Source organism: Dioscorea cayenensis, chromosome 4 (genome assembly GCF_009730915.1).
Source record: "Dioscorea cayenensis subsp. rotundata cultivar TDr96_F1 chromosome 4, TDr96_F1_v2_PseudoChromosome.rev07_lg8_w22 25.fasta, whole genome shotgun sequence".
In the NCBI taxonomy this organism is placed as follows: domain Eukaryota; kingdom Viridiplantae; phylum Streptophyta; class Magnoliopsida; order Dioscoreales; family Dioscoreaceae; genus Dioscorea; species Dioscorea cayenensis.
Genome location: NC_052474.1, coordinates 4,273,245 through 4,291,762, shown reverse-complemented (window position 1 = coordinate 4,291,762; position 18,518 = coordinate 4,273,245). Strand labels below are relative to the sequence as shown.

The following is an 18,518-nucleotide window of genomic DNA, read 5'->3' as shown; positions in this document are numbered from 1 at the left end:
ACAATGCAGGGTTGAGGGAGTTTGTATTTATTAAAAAAAAAATAGTTAAAAAATAAGTGATTCATGTGAGGAACAGAGATAATAGAATTGAGAATTGAATATTTAGTTAAATTGTGTATTAAAAAAAATATAAGGTTTACTTGATAATTTTATCCAAAAGTGGATGAAAATGTTATTTTGTGTGAGATGCCAGCCTTGAGGAACCTGAATGATCACTACATGATTTAATAGGCAAAGCCAACTAGAGTTCTTTCTTAAATTTTAATATCTCCAGTAATTATTTTTGGCCTTTTAAATTAATTAATCAAGTTTAAAATTATCTCTATTTAATTTGTTTTTAAATTTAATTAAATATGTCTAAGATGTCCTTTGTGACCTTTTGCTTAGGCTGAGATGAACGTGTCTAACATAGGGGCGACCTCTCATCAAGGCTGAAGCAAAAGCAAAATTAAGCTACTCTTATTGAGTTTGGAAAAAAAAAACAATAATAATAATAATAATAATAATAATAATAATAATAATTTAGTAACCATAAAGATGTTTAGAGTATGATTTGAAAAAAATTAAGAACTTTTAGAATAATGAAAAAAATTTAAGGGCTTGATGACGTGATCATTTTCCCTATTTAATATGCACAATATATTAAAATATGTTTGAAATTTGAGTTTATGTTGGTATTAATTAGAAATTGGTTATTTTTATGTATATATATTTGATAAATATAAACAAGTTATGAGATTGAATCATTAATTTTAAGGTGTGAGAGGAGTGAAATATCAACTCTCTTATTATAAGTGTAATATTTATCCGATTAAAATACGGCTTGTACTTGAGATGATTATATGATTGTCATATATGTCTATAAGGTAGCTTTCATATTTGAGAGTTTTATTGTTGACCAAAACATTAATTTCCACATGCGACTAGTTATTGAAGTTTAATCACCTGGTGATCCTTTGTTTCGTATTTTCAAATAAAAAATAATATACATATACATAAATATCAATAGCAAGCAATGCGTCCAACATTTTTGAATTGATTTTACGGATTAAATTTGTGTTTGTGATAATATTGTTTAATTTTCTGTCAACCAACTATCAATCAATTGTGCAACACATACACATCAATAATATATATATATATATATATATATTATTTACCAATTTTTGTATTGTATAATTGAGTGAATTTAAAAGTTAATGATTTTGTTTTTATAAGGCTCACATCAGAGTTATTTAATTAAAAAACAGAGGGCAACTACACATTCCAAATTATTATTATTTTTTTTTAAGTTATAAAAGGGTACATATATAATCTATGTGAAGGGCCAATTTAGTTATTGAGTCTATAAAAATGGCAGCCTTTACTACATCTTTTTATCGATCATTGTTCCAAATTTATTATTTTTAATATGTATTATGTAATTAAAATCTCTTTCTATATATATATATATATACTGAAACTATTTTTATTATTTATAAAAATATAATACTCAAATTAGTTCCTCTATTTTTCTTCTTGTTCTCTTTTGGTCTCTCTACTCAGAAATGCGCCCACTAATCCCTCTACCCTTAAAAATGATCCAATTTAGTCTCTCTACCTTTAATCTCTTCCCATCTAGTCCTTCTACTCTTGAAAAGTACAACCAATAATTGGTCTATTTTAGAGTAGAAGTGGCTAAGTAGAACTATTTTAAAAAATAGAGGGACTACTTTGGAGTATTTCTGAGTAGAGGGACTAAAAAAAAAGAGAGAAAAATAGAGAGACCAGTTCAAGTATTATACTTTTATAAAAAAAAAGTAATTTTCTTACCTAAGATCTCTTGTTGGGGAGAAGATGTGTGACTAGTCACCAACTTTTCCATTAGTCAGTTGATATCACACATAAATATTTTTTTTAAATAAAAATAGGAATAAATTCTAAAATGATAAATAAGAAATATTCCATAAAAAAAAATACCAAACTAATTTGGCAGGTAACTGAAGTAATAACGACAAGATAATCACTCATTCCCAAAGTAACTCCAATATAAGATGTATAAGTGTAAAGCCCCTCTCCACATCCTCCATTAATTAATAATCCATTTTCACCGTTTCTTCATATATTTAAAAAGTTCAAAACATAATTCTTCTCTCACCAATACAAAATTTCAAATTTAATTTTTTATATTTAATTAAATTTCAAATAACTAAATTAACACCTTCGCACCTCAACAACAGCCAACATGTAACTCTTTCTCTTGCATAATGAGGGATTAAGAAATCACAAATATTAACAATAATGGTTGAGGTTATAAAAACTATGCGCAATTATAAAAGTAAATCAGAAACTTCCCTGGAAGTGCTCAATTTTTCAAGCAGGTCTATGAAAAAATCCTGAAAAAAATTTAAAACATTTTCAACGATACCCAAATATTTTAAAAAAATCAAAAATCAAAAATCAAAAGAAAACCGAATATATATACATACATATATATATATATATATATAAATGTAATAAAAAAAAACTTAAATAAATAAATGAAATTTTTATGGGATTCCATTGTCATTCATTCTATTTATATCTATATCTCTATCTCGGTTTCGCTTACAACAACCAACCCTTCTTCTTCTTCTCTGCTACTCCTCTGAATCCAAAGAGACATCAAAGAATCATCTTTTTCAAGCTTCTCTTCTCTCTATTTCCATTCAATCGCCAAGAGAGAAGCTCAAAGCTGCTATCTTTGCACCCCTTCTTCTCCATCTCCCAAGCCACAAAGATCCCCCTATCCCTTGGGGAGGATGTCCAACCTCCCCTCTTCTATCTCTAACGTCTCCCTCTTCATCTCCTTCCTCACTCTGTCCATTGCCGACCTCTGGCCCTTTTCCTAAGCTCCAGCAAACCCTTTTCCTTTTCCTCTCCATCACAACATCTCCTTTTTCTAGGTTTATAGCTCTAATTCCACCGATTCGTCAAGGATCGATGAAAACAAAAAGAGGGTTTCGTCTTGGCCGTCGCCTGATCAGAGTATGGAGATGCGTACTCCTCCGCCGCCCAAATCGATACCAACGCCTCGACTCCACGACCCCCAAACCCTCAAAACCGCGTCTCTTCGACTGGGCTCGCCGGTTCTTTGCCTGCAGCGGTGGCGGCGGCGGAGGAGGAAGAACAGATTACCGGCGGATAGAGACGTCCTGCACCGGCGAAAAACCACCGCCGAGAGGGCATTTGGCGGTGTACGTGGGTAGTGGAGTGAAAGGCGGCGGGCAAAGAGGACAAGAAGAAGATGGATCAGGATCGAAGCGGTACGTTGTGCCGGTGATATACTTTAACCATCCATTGTTTGGGGAGTTGTTAAGAGAAGCGGAGGAGGAGTTTGGTTATGAGCACCCGGGTGGGATCACGATACCGTGTCCCGTAGCCACCTTCGAGAGGGTACGTACCCGTATCATTGCTGAGTCCACCAAACCTCAACTCTTCCACTGATTTTCATCTTTGTTTGTTTAATATGTATATTATATATATATATATATATATATATGATTAGTTTATAGTGAGAAATTGGAACCAATCTTGTTTTTAATGTGTGTTTGTGAAGTTGGTTGGTTTTGTGTTTGGATGGAAGATATCTATGGAAAGAATGAAAGGAAAATTATATGGAAAATTATATGGATAGATTTAATAGTTTAATTAAAAGTTTTTCTTTTGTAAAAGAAAAATTATATATTGTTCTCCGCTTCCCTCTCTCGTTTTTGCTTTCTATGTACTCTGATCTCCTCACTCCTGGTGAGGATAGCAGTCCACTGTTTTGTTTTTGTTTTTTTTCATCTATCCTTTTGAATATTGTTATTATTTGTGGTTTATCTATTTTATTAAAAAAAAAAATTATATATTTTTTAAGTGGTGGTATAATCAAAAAGGTGATTTATTATATAAAAACCCCAAGGATTTGAATTCTGACTCTCTATTTTTAATTTTGGGAAAGAATGAAATGCCAATGTTTGGAAATTTAAAGTAAAGATTTTTTTTTAAAGAAGGATACAATAATAAAGAGAAAAAAAAAAGTTTAGTTTAAATTTTGTGGCTCAACTCTCAAATTATTATTATTATTATTATTTTTTTGAATAATAGACGATAAATGTCTTTTTTTTATGAATATGAACAGTACCAAATAGTACTGGAACCCGGATGTATAATACGGGGATCAATTCTCAAATTATACTTATGAATGAGTAAACTGGAATCAAGTTTTTATTTTTACTAAATTGTTGAAAGAATCAAGAATCGTGGTGCTTGGCATAAGCACATTTCCCCATTATTATTATTATTATTATTACTATTATTATTATTATTATTATTTATTTATTTTTTTATTGGGGGGACTTGGGGGTACGAGTACGGGTGGTGGTTATGTTTCTTCAGAGGTAGTGGCGGGGACAATGGGATCACGCGCATGAATCCCGATTTGGAGAATAATAATAAGTCGGGAAAGAAAAATTGTGGAAATTATAAACGCCCAGATTTACGCCAGGTTACTATCACAACAAAAGATATGCGGTTAGATTTTCTTTCAATTCATGGTCCAAAGATTTGCGGCGCTATATTTCTTTGTAAAACATGGTTGAAAGATTAATTGTTTTTTTTTTTTTTTGAAAAAGGTGGATACCATTAACATTAAGCAAAAAGAGAAGATACAACAGAAGATTAATTGTGTACCTGAAGTGGCTGGTCTATATTATCAAAAATAAATAAATAAATAAAATTACACCAAATTGGCAAATTAGTGTAAGGATCCAGCAAAATTTTATTACTCAAAATTTAATAACTTATTAATTAATAATAAACGATAATTCTGTAAATATTAACAAATTTGGATTATTTTTTTCTCACAAAATACAGTTTTTTTTAAAAAAAAATATAGATGAACCACTGATATATTGCAAAAGGAATAAAAGGGTAACAAATAACAAAACAAAATAAAAAACCGTAACCAAATGCCACTCATTATCATTAGACTTATCATTACAAAAAGAAATATATATTAACAAAAACAACAAGCTCTGCTTTACGTTGTTAAATTGTAGATAATAAAAATATTCATATGAATATTGTAAAACCTAAATTTTAATCTAAATAATTTAAATATTAATACTATATATGTTTCATTGTTAATTATGTGAAAACTCAAAAGTCATCTAGATGGGTTTCATTACTTCCTCTAGGTCTTTTCTACAAGTTTGCCCCCAAATCTTGTCTTTGAGAAAATTATTTCACACTTCTATTATTTTTTTAGGAAAATTACCATAGTACAGGTCTGCTATAAGGGTTATGCCTTACAGGCTCGACCGTAACACCTGCCATGGGTTGCTTGCTTGGGGTTATGCATGTTTGATGAGTTACAAAACTTCCTCTAGATCTTTTCTACAAGTTTGTCCCCATCTAACAAATCTTTGGTCTTTGAGAAAATTATTTCACACCTCTATAATTTTTGAAAAATTTTAGTATAGTACAGACTTCCCATGGGTTGATTGCTTGGGGCCCTACAAAAATAAAATAAAATAACAATATAATTTTGGAGCTTACGAGCCGATCGAAATTTTGGTTCTGTAGTGTTTCATCATTACTGCTTATGTACTGTATATTAAAACTTAATATTGTTTATTAGTATTGTTTGTTGGTTTTGATGTGGATCCCATGTAGAAGTAACAATGTTTTCTCCTTTCTAAAGTTTGAGTAACTGGTGTATTTTTATATTTGTCGTCTTTTTAACAGTACGTATTGCCTTTGTCAATATATATATATATATGAGCCTTTCTTTTAAAACATTAAACATTTTACTACTCACATTTGATAATAAAAAATCAATATATGTACATTGCATCTTCTATAAGGTTAAACTAAGAATTTTTCATCAATACTTTCAAACCAAACACCAGCTAGAAAAAACAAAATAAGAGAGGCGAATAATTTAATTTCAACTTCACTCTGAATTAATTTTCAATCCTTTTCTGCAACCAACAAAAATATCTACCCGAAATCCATAGACAGAACAAATTAATGATAGAATCAATTGTCAATGTCAATCCAAGCTTTATGACCCATTGTTTTTTTAAAATAAAGAGTATACTACTCAAAGTAATTGATGCAAATAACATGTCCCCAAAACTGTGAGAGATATAACCATCAAAATTATATATATATCGAATAACAAATATTTTATTATTAAATAATTATAATAGTTCTAATTGAGATGCATGTAAAAAATCCTATTATAAGTTAAACAGTTAGAAAAAAATTAAAAAAATTTAGAGAAATAGTGTATATGCTAGCAATAATATCTATAAGAGGGCATAATCAGATAAGAAGGTTTGATAAGAGAGAGAAATAATCAGACAACTAAGCAAGATATTTTTTCTGAAGTTTTCATGATTCATTTGATTTTTTGTTCTATGAAGTCCAGAAGGCTTAGTTTGAAATGAAAAACACATCAATCATTTCAGCATAAAGAGATAGCGAACATTAACACATTATCTTTTATGTTTGCATTTTTTATAAGAATCTAATCAATTTTGCATGCACCATGAGTATCCTTTGTGTTCTGTCTAAAGCTAAAAAGCATTTCAGTTTGTCTCTCCCAACACTCGCTGGGACACATACATTAAGGGTCGGCCCAAAAGCTTAAAGTGCAAGAACCCATAATTAGTTTGAAATTTAGGCTTTGGCCCAAAATGAAAATGAACTTTTTTTTTTGGTCTCTTGGCGGTGACAGAGCGACTTAGTCTCGAGGGACTAGGGAGCCTTATAATTCGAGCGGTTTACTGGTTTATTTAGTTGAAATACAATAATCGTATTTTTGCATGTGTTACTCTGTTGTTGCATTGTATCATTTCCAAAATTAATTACTCACTTTTTGCCCGGATTCTTACAGCTTCAAAGGGCATCAAAGCTATCACAACCCGACTCTAGCCCCGATTCTAGTTAGGCACGTGGCAATCGCCCCCACAACAATGATTCAATGAATGGGTCTCACAATGCCCATCTCCGAGTCACCGTAAGACTCAACACTAACATGCTATCACAAACTTACTAAAAGAAGGAGACAATCTCGACAATAAAAGCATAATAGGGTTCCTTTACACCAGGGACCCTAAATGCAGGATAACATCAACAACAATACAAGTCATGGTTTCAAAATACAACCAGAGAGTATAGATACAAGAACAATACATAGAAATCGAGTCTAGTGGATCCATAAAGTTTATATGTCAACTTTAAACTAACCTAGACAAAGAGGGAAGACAGATCACTTTATTGGCTGCCCAACACAACTAAATCCAACATCGCAGTCTGGGAGAAAAGAAGGAGAAAAAGAGTGGTGAGTAATATGTGTTACCCAGTAAGTGGTGACAACATAGACATAACAAAATAATAAAGTATTTCAAATAGTAATTGCCACAATAATAATATCATAAATAAGAAGTTCCAAGAATTGAACAGGTTAACAATTAAATCAATAATTTATCAATAGTACGTATAAGTAAAATTTCAACACATTGAACACATTTCAAAATGCAAATTGGCCTCAAATAATTTTTGAGCTAATCGTGGTTGCGACTAGAAACGGGACCATTAAGGTGTTTTCAAACTTTTTTTAAATTTAAAATGGTGTCTTCTTTGGTGACCATTGAGACCCTCGTGTGGTGACTCCGAGTTTTTCACATAAATAAACCATGTCAATGGCTCTATGCACCTCTCGACTAGGGGTAAACTCAGGGAACCATGGGACCCCTACTCAGTGTCGGACTAAAGTTTGTAATCACCATCAAAGTCACATACATCAATGTAAATATTTCCAATTTCGAACTCAAGGAATCCATCAAACAATGGTTTAATACATAAATACTCATCAAACTATAATCCATTGGCATGTAAATACACACATACGAGCATACTTCTTTCAAAATAAATATGTATAAGTATTTCACATTTAACCATTCCAATAAATTCATTCATTCTTTCTTCTTTTGAAAAAAAAAAATTATGAGAAAACCCAAACATGATATCTCTTCTTCTTTGTTTCTCTCATTCGGCCGAACTTTTCTTTTCCCTTAGAAATTTTCCGGCGAACCAAAGCATCAATTCTCTTCCTCACTTACCTTAGAAATTAGGTAGGAGCTTTGATCCAAGTTTTATTCCGTATTTTGCTCGTATTTCATCGTTTTTGTTTTTTTAAAAACCTATGTCTAACTTTGAGATTATACATGTTGGGTGGATGATTATATGCTTAAATTGAAGCCATTGTTCTTGTTATCCATTTTTGTGAATGTTTGTAAAGAAATTTCATGGTTAGATGATGTAAATCGGAAGAAAACCATTGTATTAGGGTCGGTGTTACTGTAGTATTCTGGTTAACTATTTCCGCTTTTACTGTAGCACCAGAAATTTTCAACAATTTCTTGTATTTCTTTTGTCCAAGTTAAAGCCCTTTTTATTTGAAATTCATTAGAACTAGTTTTACTCCAATTTGAGGTCATTGGGTCTAAAATGACGTCGTTTTGCTCTTAAACAATAGTGTTGCATGTTCCAAATGTGACATCTCGTATTCACATGTATTTTAATTTTTCATTCTTTTGTTCATTAGTTTTTGGATTCTTTGTTTGTGTCTAGATGGCAAAGCATTCTCCAAGGAGAAGGAAATCGCTGACCAGTGAGCACGTCTCAAGGTGAGACTATTGGTTCTGTGAGTTGTTAAATTCATATTCTATGAGTGGTTAAATTCATATTCGCATAGATTTCATATGAATTTAATCTCTCACAGAACCATTCGTCTAGCCTCTAGACGTGCTCATTGGTAAGCGATTTCCTTCCCCTTGGAGGATGCTTCACCACCTAGACACAAGAGAGGAATCCAAAAACCAATGAATACAAAATTGAAAAACTAAAGTGCAGGTGAATACGATGTTACATGTCAAACATGCAACAGTAGGGTTTTAAGGCAAAACGACGTCATTTTGGACCCAAATAACCTAAAACTAGAGAAAAACTAGTTTCAATGACTTCCAAGTAAGAAGGGTTTCAATTTTAACCAAAGAAATACAATAAATGGATGAAAATTTCTTGTGCTACAGTAAATTCATGAATGCTACAGTAGCACCAAACCTAACAAAATGGGTTTCTCCCAATTTACATCATCTAACGATGAAATTTCTTTACAAACATCCACAAAAATGAATAACAAGAACAATGGCTTCAATTTAAGCTTATAATCATTTACACAACATGTATAATCTAAGATTTAGACATAGGTTTTAAAAAAAACAACGATGAAATATGAATAAAATAAGGAATAAAACTTGAATCAAAGCTTCTACCGAATTCAAGAGTAAGTGAGGAATAGAATTGATGCTTTGGTTCGCCGGAAAGTTGACCGTGCAAACCTCTAAAGCTAACAATGATCCACTTGCCAACTCATCTAAAAAACCTATTCAGTAAACCCAATTATTTTTTCCTTATTGCTATTTTTTAAATTGCCCGTCTTCGGGTAAATTTTTTGATAGGGTACCCAACTATGGTGAATTATCAGTTTGGGGTCCAAACTTTGATTTGTATCAAAATGGTGACCTATCTTTAATTATGTTTCACGGATTGGGTACCCGGGTAATTCCGGTCATATTTGAATGATGTGGCAGTTCGGAAATATGAGTCAGCATAAAAAAAATAAATGGTGTTTACCACGTCAGCAACCCAGGTTATATCTCTCTCTCTCTCTTTCTCTCTCTCTCTCTCTCTCTCTCTCTCTCTAGCTTTCTCAAAACTTTCTCCTCCTTCCCTTCTGATCCCCTGATGTCCCAGAGCTCCTCCTCCACCAACACCACCCAACTACATCATCTCTAACATTTTCTTCACTTGGTTTACATCTCTTGACGTCCTATGAATAGCCTTCCACGGCTCTAGCCTCTTCACCAACGTCATCATCTCCCCCATGCTCTTAATGTCAAAAAAATTCAGTTCAAGTAAATGAGTGTTGGTCACCATTATTAATTAAAGAGCTTTTGAGAGAGAGAGAGAGAGAGAGAGAGAGAGAGAGAGAAACTTGTCTTGCTCTTTATGAATGAGTCTGCAACCCAAAGCTACTCTAAAAGTGATGTTCTTGTTGAGATTGAAGATGGACGGAGGACCAAGACTCGGCATGGTGGTGGGTCGAACAAGTTGACTCACGCCAAGCTTGCGCATTTGGACCAAGACTCGCATATAGTTGACTAATTAAAGAGTTTGAGAGAGAGAGACAAAGATGTGACTCGGGTTCTTGACGTGGCAAGACCATTTATTTTTTTATCTTTCGACTCATATTTCCGAACCGCCACATCATTCAAATATGATCGAAATTATCCGGGATCCCAATCGGTGAAACATAATTAAAGATAGGTCACCATTTTGATACAAATCAAAGTTTGGACCTCAAACTGATAATTCACCATAGTTGGGTATCCTATCAAAAAATTTACCCGCCCTTCTTCACTACTAATGCTGGTAGATCTATGTACCTATTCTTTGATTTTATTATATGTTTTTTTTCAATCAATAAATTTTGTAATTTTTTCACTTTAATAATAATAATAATAATAATAATAATAATAAATTTAACACTATAACTTCAAAATATCATGAATTCATAATTTTCTTAGCAATACAGACTCATGATTTTTTTTTTTTTTAATTTTAACTAAACATAACTAAATAAACCAGAAATTAACACATACCCTTAATCCTACTAAAAAACATGACAAACAACTTGTTAGGACTGAACCTGATTAAACCTACAAATTTTTTTTTAAGCCCAGTTCTATGTGATGATCAGTGGTATGGGACTCTTCCAAGTGTGATTTACCACCAAAGAAGAGTGTATAGATAAAACAAGTCACCTGAGCAAGCATATCTGCTACCCTCATCACCACCACCCCCAGACTCAATCTTTCACAATTATGGTGTGCACTTCTAGTAACCTTCAATCCACTTCAAAGGGATAACAACCAAGCAAACCATTCATTATGAAAGCTATGCCACAACCATACCATTTAAGTAGCTTAGGCTCCACTAAGTCCCAACTCCCAATCAACCACCATAAACAATGTAAGCGATATAAGCAACACAAACAGCTCTTCTCAAAAGAAGAATCATGACTTTGGAGGGCCCTTCACTGATTGACATAAAGCATCCTCCCCTTTATTCTTATTCTCCTTCGTCTCCTCAAAAGATCACCCAGTCAGTATGACCCTGACACTCTTGACCATTGCAAAAAGGAACATTCCTGCATCATACCATCCATCTCCAACATATATTTAACTATGTGTTTCACTTTACCATCATCTGAGCAGCTTTAAAACTTTAGAAAATGAAAGGAAACCACCCATCACCCCTGCATTAAACCACACACTAAAACCTCCAACCAACAAAGAGAAGAAGAAAGAAGAAAAATAAGAAGGAGAAGATGTTTATCTCCTTCATTGTCCTTCTACTAGTGAGTACTGCCCCACTGCAATGCAATTCAAGCAGTTTCATGTATGCAAGCTGCGCCCCAGCCAAGTATGATCCTAACACTCCTTACCAAACTAACCTCAGAGCTCTCCTCTCATCCATCATATCCTCTTCTTCTCAAGTCTCTTACAACAGCTTCTCCACTGGCACTGATGCTTCCGGTCCACCTGGCGCTGCTGCATACGGTCTCTACCAGTGCCGCAACGATCTCAGCCCCGCCGACTGCGCCACATGCATTCAGAGTGCAGTAACCCAGATCAGCCTAATCTGTATACAAACCTTTGCTGCTACTTTACAACTCGAAGGTTGCTTCCTGAGATACAGCCATGAAGATTTCAGGGGTCAGCTTGATACCAGCTTCACTTACAAGAAGTGCAGTCCTAGCAAGAGTTATGAAGCTGACTTCTTACAACGTAGGGATGATGTGATTGCAGACTTGCATGAAGCGACAGGGTTTAGAGTCAGCCATGCAGGGACTGTGCAGGGTTATGCACAGTGTTTGGGGGATCTTAGTCCTGGTGACTGCCGGCAGTGTGTTGAACAGGCAGTCGGACAGCTTAAGGATGCGTGTGGGTCGTCAGTGGCCACCGATGTGTTTTTGGCTAAGTGCTATGCTAGGTACTGGGCTTCCGATTTTTACCTACGTTCCCTCACAGGTTTGCCATCTATTCCCATTAATTGTTTCTTTTCTTTGTTTGCTATGTATGTTGTCCGTCATTATTGGAACTATTATTTCTAATACTCTTGTTTTGATATCTCAAAAAATAAGCTAGATAATTCTTACTACTGTCATGCTTACTGTTCTGTTCCTGAATTCAAGTGATAAGACTATATATATGATAACAATTGATTCCTTCAGAAGGTATTGGATTCTAAAATAGGTATTGTGTTGTGAACCAGAAACTTCAAAGCTAGTTTTCTCTTTTGCCAGAAATCCTGGTCCACTTTATGTAGGGTTATTTCCACAAAAGTAAACTAATGGTTCTGGTGCTTTTATGATTAAAAAAGAATATATATAGATCTGGTCATGATGTTGGTTGATAACATTTCCCCTGCTTTTTGAGTTTGTGCAGATGATTCTAGTGATGAAGCTGGAAGAACTGTAGCAATAATAGTTGGCGTCTTGGCAGGTGTGGCAGTAATTGTTGTGTTCATCTCATTCCTCAAAAAAGCATGCAAGTTCCTTCATCTCCACAACTTATTCCTAATTTAATTATCAATGTAATATGTCTAATTAAATTGGAAATTTACTTCATTTTGCAGGCTAGACACGGTATGATGATGATTGTTGTCTACATTTCTACAACAGCAGGCCACTTCAGTCAGTTCTGTCTGAGAACGAAGCAATTCAAGTAAAATTAATATTGTTGTTCTATTGCCATGCATTGCGACTCATATCTTGGTTATTTGTTTGTTTGTTTTTCTTTTTTTTCATCAGTTTCAGTGATAATATTGCCAAAACAAACACAATGAATTTTTGGAGAAAACTACTTGGATACCATATATATATATATATATATATTTTGAAATAAGTGGATAAACCACAAATTCATTAACGAAAAGACGAGATACAACAACCCTAAAACAATACAATACAAAAGAGAGAGACTAGAAGGGCCCAATCACCAGAGGTGAAAGGCCAGAAGAACACAAAGAGACAGGGAAAGAATGGGAGGGACATCTTCCACCAGCTGGAAGACGAGGTAGCGCGAGATCAGAATTCCTGGTTTATGATCTAATATTCATCATGTTATTTCTTAGGTCCAAACATTTGATTTATGATCTAATAGCCTCTTTTGGAAGTTAACACCCAGACATAAGTTTGGATAAACATAAGAAAAACTATGTGCAAAACCAAGGAGATACTCCGAGTACCTTCACTGAAAGTTTGCAGCTATTACCACCATCAAACACTATATCCTCTGTTGGAAGGCCACCAACTCCCAGAGTCATAGCTTCTACAGGCAGTGATGCAAGCTTCCTCCATCTCATCCTTTGAGATGCCCTTGTTGCAAATATTGGCAAATGCTCGCATATGTTTCATGCCATATTGAGTCAGTGACCCACAATGGGATTCAAAAATTCGAACCTGAAATAGAGTTCTAATTTTAAGAAATTCACCTTTGGCATGTAAGAACGTAAACATATAACTCAGAAAAGTTTTTTTTCCATTTACCATTGATTTCAAACAATCCCAATCATCAACTAATGCCTGACCAGATGGTCTGACAGCTCTGAGGATGGAAGGACCAATCTCTAACCCAAATATCAACTTCCCAATGAATTCTACGCTGATATCCAGATGTGCTCTGTGTGTTATAGTCTCTGTTATTTCTTTAAGAATTTCCTTCTTCCTCTCTGATTTTTCATCCAGTCTCTCATACTAAAGATAAACAAAGACAAAGAACAGCATAACATACATCATATATCAGATGCTCAATTAAGTTCATTAAGAATTATGCTAATTAACTTTCTCAGAGCACAGACTAAAAAAATAATAATAATAATAATCTATTGAGAGAATAATGATGCTCACGCTTCTCCAGAGGAAGAGCAGGTCAGCATCCCTTTGGTTAATGACCCCCACAGAGGTGGTTCGGATGGCATTATCAGTGACGTTAGCGTTGGCCGGGTTGAAACCTTGATATAAATACAGTTTCTCAGATTTCATACTCTTATTGCCATACTCCATAACATGTGATCCCGCATTATATGTGTTATAGTTAGAAGTCCTTGCTTTCACCTGCAGTATCAAGTGATACACAAACTCAATAAATTCCAAGGTAAAGTTACTAGTATTGTATTTGCAACTTACGTTCTGATACTGTTTTTCAATGGTCTCCTTCTTGAGGTTGTGAGCATCACTGCATGGAGAACCAGAACTACATGAGTGATGAATCAATAAGCAAAGAAATCAGAGTGAAGCTAGAGCAGAGTGATGAACCTGTCCTCCATCCATGAAACACTGTACAAGTCCCCAAGGCAAGTCATGAACCCAGGAGGTGGAGGGGGATCCATCCCTGGACAATAAGTACCCCAGCTACTCTCCTCTGCATTTGAGGCTGTTGTCACATATATATTGATGTCCTTGGGCATTAAACCTTCAAACATGCTCCCACTTTCACATGCTTCTACATAGATGACCTATACACATAATTACTCAAATCTTTTAACCATAAACAATTAACTTAAGAAAACAGAATCACTTGCATGGATCTCCTCTCACCATTTCTTTGTAAGTACCAGCTGCATGCTTCTTCTTTAGGACATTAATGAATTCATTTGCGAGAATGAATGGCATGATGGGCATTCCTGCAACCATATTCATGATGAGGTGCTTAACTAATATATTAGCTCTGTAACACTATATATAACAGCTTGTATGAGATTTAATGAAGTGAAAATGGTATACCAAGTACTCCAGGACCTCCATGATCAGAGAAATAGATAAAGATACGATCATTTGCTTTACTATCCACAACTTTACCAGTACCACCTTCAACAGCACTCTTGTTACCCATGATAACTGCATACAGATTCTTAGCAGTGACTTGAGTCCCTGTATAGTCCTGTATATATAGACATTGAAATAAATGTGGGAAAATCCATCATGTTCACAAAGAACAACAGATCAATGGCCATGTGATATATTTACGCGATTATCAATTTCAAGTAATTTTGAAAACAGGACAAAAATAAGACACTTTTTATCGCATAAACAAGAACACAATGAGAAATTTTCAAGAAAAACTCAAATGAATCAAACAAGCATTAATTACCTTAGGGACGCCGGCATAAACATCGTCTCCTTGGGGATGATTGATAATGATGCCAGGCCTAGGGTTTAGCGGGTTATGCGCAATGTCATCATACATGAACATCACGATGTTCTCCTCCTTCAATCCCCCTTTCTTCAGCAATTGGTAAGCATGGCAAACATCCGCCTATACATCCAGAATCACCAACAAGTTCACATCTTAATTCACTCATTCTCCACTCATCCACTCAATCAATCAATCAAATAGCAAGATCGGTTAACCTGATGGCGATAATTCGCATAACCACTAGAGCCTGCGACGAGCACGGCCCACCGAGTGCCGACCTCATCCTCCTCTTCCTCAATAGGCATCCGAATCGCAGAGTCCCACCGGCCTCCGGCGACGAAATCGAGCAAGAGAAGAGCCGCAAGGATGCAGTGGATGAACACCGCCATAGCTGGGATGCAATGAATCAGTGAAGAGGACGCCAGGGAGGAAGAGAGAGAGAGGGTTTTGTAGAGTATAAAAGTGGAGGCGGTGACTGAGTCATAGAGCCATGCAGAAGAGGGAGACGAGAAGCTGACACGTGTGTATGAGTGTGGGCCCAAACGGTTTCCATAATCGGCGTCATCCATCCTACGTGGTTGCTTTCCACCAGGTAAAGGTGTGGGTGTGTAACGGCATTCATACTCTGGCGCCATTTTAATTACTAAAATTAAAATGTAAAATTTATATATATATAGATGAAATAATATGGTTATATAAAAGTGTATTGTAGTTGTTCAGGCGTTTGTTGTTATTTTGTCAGTCTTTCATTTTTAGTGAATTATTTTTATTATTTTAATGTAAATGATTTATTCATATTTTCAAAAAAAAATTATTGTACATATATATCACAATTTTTTCAAAGCAATGATAATAATAGGATTTTACAAAAAAAAATATTAAGATTTTTTTTATTAATTTTTTTATTGTTATTTAATAATTTATTATAAATCAATTAATTAAAAATTAAAGTGAACTTTGATAGATGGATATGATTGATAAACTAATTAACTAAACAGACTAAATTAAAGTTCATGCATACAATTTCTTTATGGGTTGGGTAAATAATAAGTCATTAAATCTAAATAAAGTACACATAAAAACACAATTTTTTTTAATAATTTAGATAGTACTCTCTTGACTGGAATTTTCTGCTCGAAATCCTTGCTGCTAGAGGCTTTGGACCTAAATGGATCTCCTGGGTTCACTCCATTCTTAGTACTTCCAAGGCCCAATTTATTATCAATGGATCGACTCAGGGCTACATCCGATGCAAAAGAGGCCTGAGGCAAGGCGATCCTCTTTCACCATTGCTCTTCGCCCTTGCCGCTGATGTTTTGAGCGCCACGTTCTTTCACGCTCTTAAAACTAAAGTCTTGGTGGGTGTCCTCCTGAATCATACCGACAACATTTGTCACTTCCAATATGCTGACGACCTTCTTATTTTCTCCACTGGAGGACAACAAGATCTTCATATCATCAAACTAATCTTGTATCTTTATGAGGGGTCCTCTGGCTTAACCATTAATTATTCGAAAAGCAGCCTGTACTCCTCTAACTACGGCTTCCAACCTCATCACTCCTCAGCTAGAATCCTAAATTGCTCCCGAAGCTGTCTCCCAATTACCTACTTAGGAGTACCTCTTTCTGGTCGTAGACCCAAACGAAATGACTGGGCAAAACTCATTGACATGGTTCGCTCTAGACTTACTTCTTGGAAAGCAAATTACTTATCACTTGGTGGACGCTTAACGCTCATTAACTCTGTCCTATCCACTGTTCCTGTTTACTGGATGTCAGTCTTCAAGCTCCCCGCTTGGGTTATTAAAGAAATTGATAAAATTCGGAGAGATTTTCTTTGGAAAGGCCCCGATCTGGGACCCAAATGAGTCATATTGATAGCCTGGAACAGAATTACCAGACCGCGGGAAATGGGAGGCTGGGGAATCCTTAACCTTCAGACCTTCAACAACGCTTTACTAGGAAAGTGGTGGTGGAAATTATCCTGCAACCCAAACAGCGGTTGGGCCAAAATCATCCATGCTAATTATTCTATAAATGACACTAATGGAATTCTTTCCCACATTCCACCCAGAAATAAATCCTTTTTTTGGGCAGGAGTAACCTCCACTTTACTCCCTTTTCGGTCATGTATCATGAAAACTATCAGAAGTGGTTCTAATACTTCACTATGGTCTGATCGTTGAAACGCTGGAATCCTACTTAAAGATTGTTGGCCCGATCTCTTCCATGATTGTACTATCCCTTGGATTACCATCAGGCAATTCTCCCAGTTTCTTAACAATCCTAAGCTTCTATTCTCCACATCCACCCCCGATATGTTAACTGCTCTTCTTAAATTCATCCCTGACTGTTCTCATACTCATGATGATCTCCACACTTGGACCCTTGAAAAAAGTGGTACGTTCACAGTCAAATCCTTTTATAATTTTCTCATTGATGGTGGAACACGCAGCTCGCTTTACCCCCTTTTTTGGAAAAATCGTTGTCCTAGCAAAATCACTCTTTTCTGCTGGCTTGCTGGGGAAGACAAAATCCTCACTCAAGCAAATCTTTTCAAGAAAGGTTACAATTTTCAAAACTCCACCGATACCTGTGTCCTTTTGCCACAGTGCATCTGAGAATCTTCAACATCTTTTCATCGACTGTGTTTTCTCCAAATGCATCTGGGCATTTTTTCTTCAAATTTTAGAATTACACTCTCTTCCACAGACAATTCCCTTACTGTGGACCAATTGGATACCATCCTTAGCCCCTCAACATCGAATCCTCTGGGATCTCACTTCCCGTGCAATTTTGTGGAATGTCTGGCTCGAAAGAAACAATCGCATATTTCATTTGACTGCATCATCGCATCTCAATATTATTTATAAAACTGCTAATATGCTTCTCTCTTGGCTCTCAACAGCTGCTGATAAGTATCAACAAAATCTCAATGAAGCATCACAGAAAATCAAGCGCTCACTCAACTTCTATAGCGCTAGAACCTCCAATCCTACTAGCGACTCCGACCACAGTGCAGCCCAGGAGTAGTCGCTCCTTCTACATTTCTAGACAGGCCTGAGATGCCAGACGATGTCTTCCGCCTGCTTAGACTCTTATCTTCTTTCTGCTTCCTTGTTTTTTTAGTTGTACTCTGTTCCCTCACTTCTAGTGAGAGGACTTAACTCTTTGTACTCT

General features: G+C 35.2%; 3 protein-coding genes across 5 annotated transcripts; 2 read left to right on the top strand and 1 right to left on the bottom strand.

Moving 5' to 3' along the window:
* Positions 1-2,568: 2,568 nt before the first annotated feature.
* LOC120259061 (auxin-responsive protein SAUR36-like) lies at positions 2,569-3,554 on the top strand. The gene has a single exon (XM_039266596.1). The coding sequence runs from the start codon at positions 2,962-2,964 to the stop codon at positions 3,463-3,465; it is 504 nt and encodes a 167-aa protein (XP_039122530.1). The 5' UTR covers positions 2,569-2,961; the 3' UTR covers positions 3,466-3,554.
* Positions 3,555-7,248: 3,694 nt separating this feature from the next.
* On the bottom strand, positions 7,249-15,742 carry LOC120259371 (vacuolar-processing enzyme). 2 transcript variants are annotated; one of them, XM_039266959.1, is made up of 10 exons: positions 15,554-15,742; positions 15,294-15,458; positions 14,927-15,083; positions 14,741-14,826; positions 14,459-14,658; positions 14,330-14,378; positions 14,051-14,257; positions 13,691-13,897; positions 13,390-13,603; positions 7,249-7,326 (listed from the first exon to the last, which is right to left on the bottom strand). In XM_039266959.1, exons 1-9 carry the CDS (start codon positions 15,725-15,727, stop codon positions 13,421-13,423), a joined length of 1,428 nt encoding a protein of 475 aa, XP_039122893.1. In that variant the 5' UTR covers positions 15,728-15,742; the 3' UTR covers positions 7,249-7,326; positions 13,390-13,420. The 2 variants fall into 2 exon arrangements, with proteins under 2 accessions (XP_039122893.1, XP_039122892.1); XM_039266958.1 differs by lacking the exon at positions 7,249-7,326 and having other exon boundaries at positions 13,040-13,603.
* LOC120259372 (plasmodesmata-located protein 8-like) lies at positions 11,256-12,980 on the top strand. 2 transcript variants are annotated; one of them, XM_039266962.1, is made up of 3 exons: positions 11,256-12,170; positions 12,588-12,644; positions 12,778-12,980. In XM_039266962.1, the coding sequence occupies exons 1-3, from the start codon at positions 11,468-11,470 to the stop codon at positions 12,780-12,782; spliced, it is 765 nt and encodes a 254-aa protein (XP_039122896.1). In that variant the 5' UTR covers positions 11,256-11,467; the 3' UTR covers positions 12,783-12,980. The 2 variants fall into 2 exon arrangements, with proteins under 2 accessions (XP_039122896.1, XP_039122894.1); XM_039266960.1 differs by having other exon boundaries at positions 11,262-12,170; positions 12,588-12,689; positions 12,778-12,974.
* Positions 15,743-18,518: the final 2,776 nt, after the last annotated feature.

Coding starts and splice junctions, on each gene's coding strand:
- LOC120259061 (XM_039266596.1), top strand. CDS start 2,962: ATGAAAACAAAAAGAGGGTTTCGTCTTGGCCGTCGCCTGATCAGAGTA.
- LOC120259372 (XM_039266960.1), top strand. CDS start 11,468: ATGTTTATCTCCTTCATTGTCCTTCTACTAGTGAGTACTGCCCCACTG. Junction 12,171..12,587: donor TTACCTACGTTCCCTCACAG/GTTTGCCATCTA, acceptor GAGTTTGTGCAG/ATGATTCTAGTGATGAAGCT.
- LOC120259371 (XM_039266959.1), bottom strand. CDS start 15,727: ATGGCGGTGTTCATCCACTGCATCCTTGCGGCTCTTCTCTTGCTCGAT. Junction 15,084..15,293: donor TTTATGCCGGCGTCCCTAAG/GTAATTAATGCT, acceptor CTATATATACAG/GACTATACAGGGACTCAAGT. Junction 14,827..14,926: donor TGGAGGTCCTGGAGTACTTG/GTATACCATTTT, acceptor ATATGGTTGCAG/GAATGCCCATCATGCCATTC.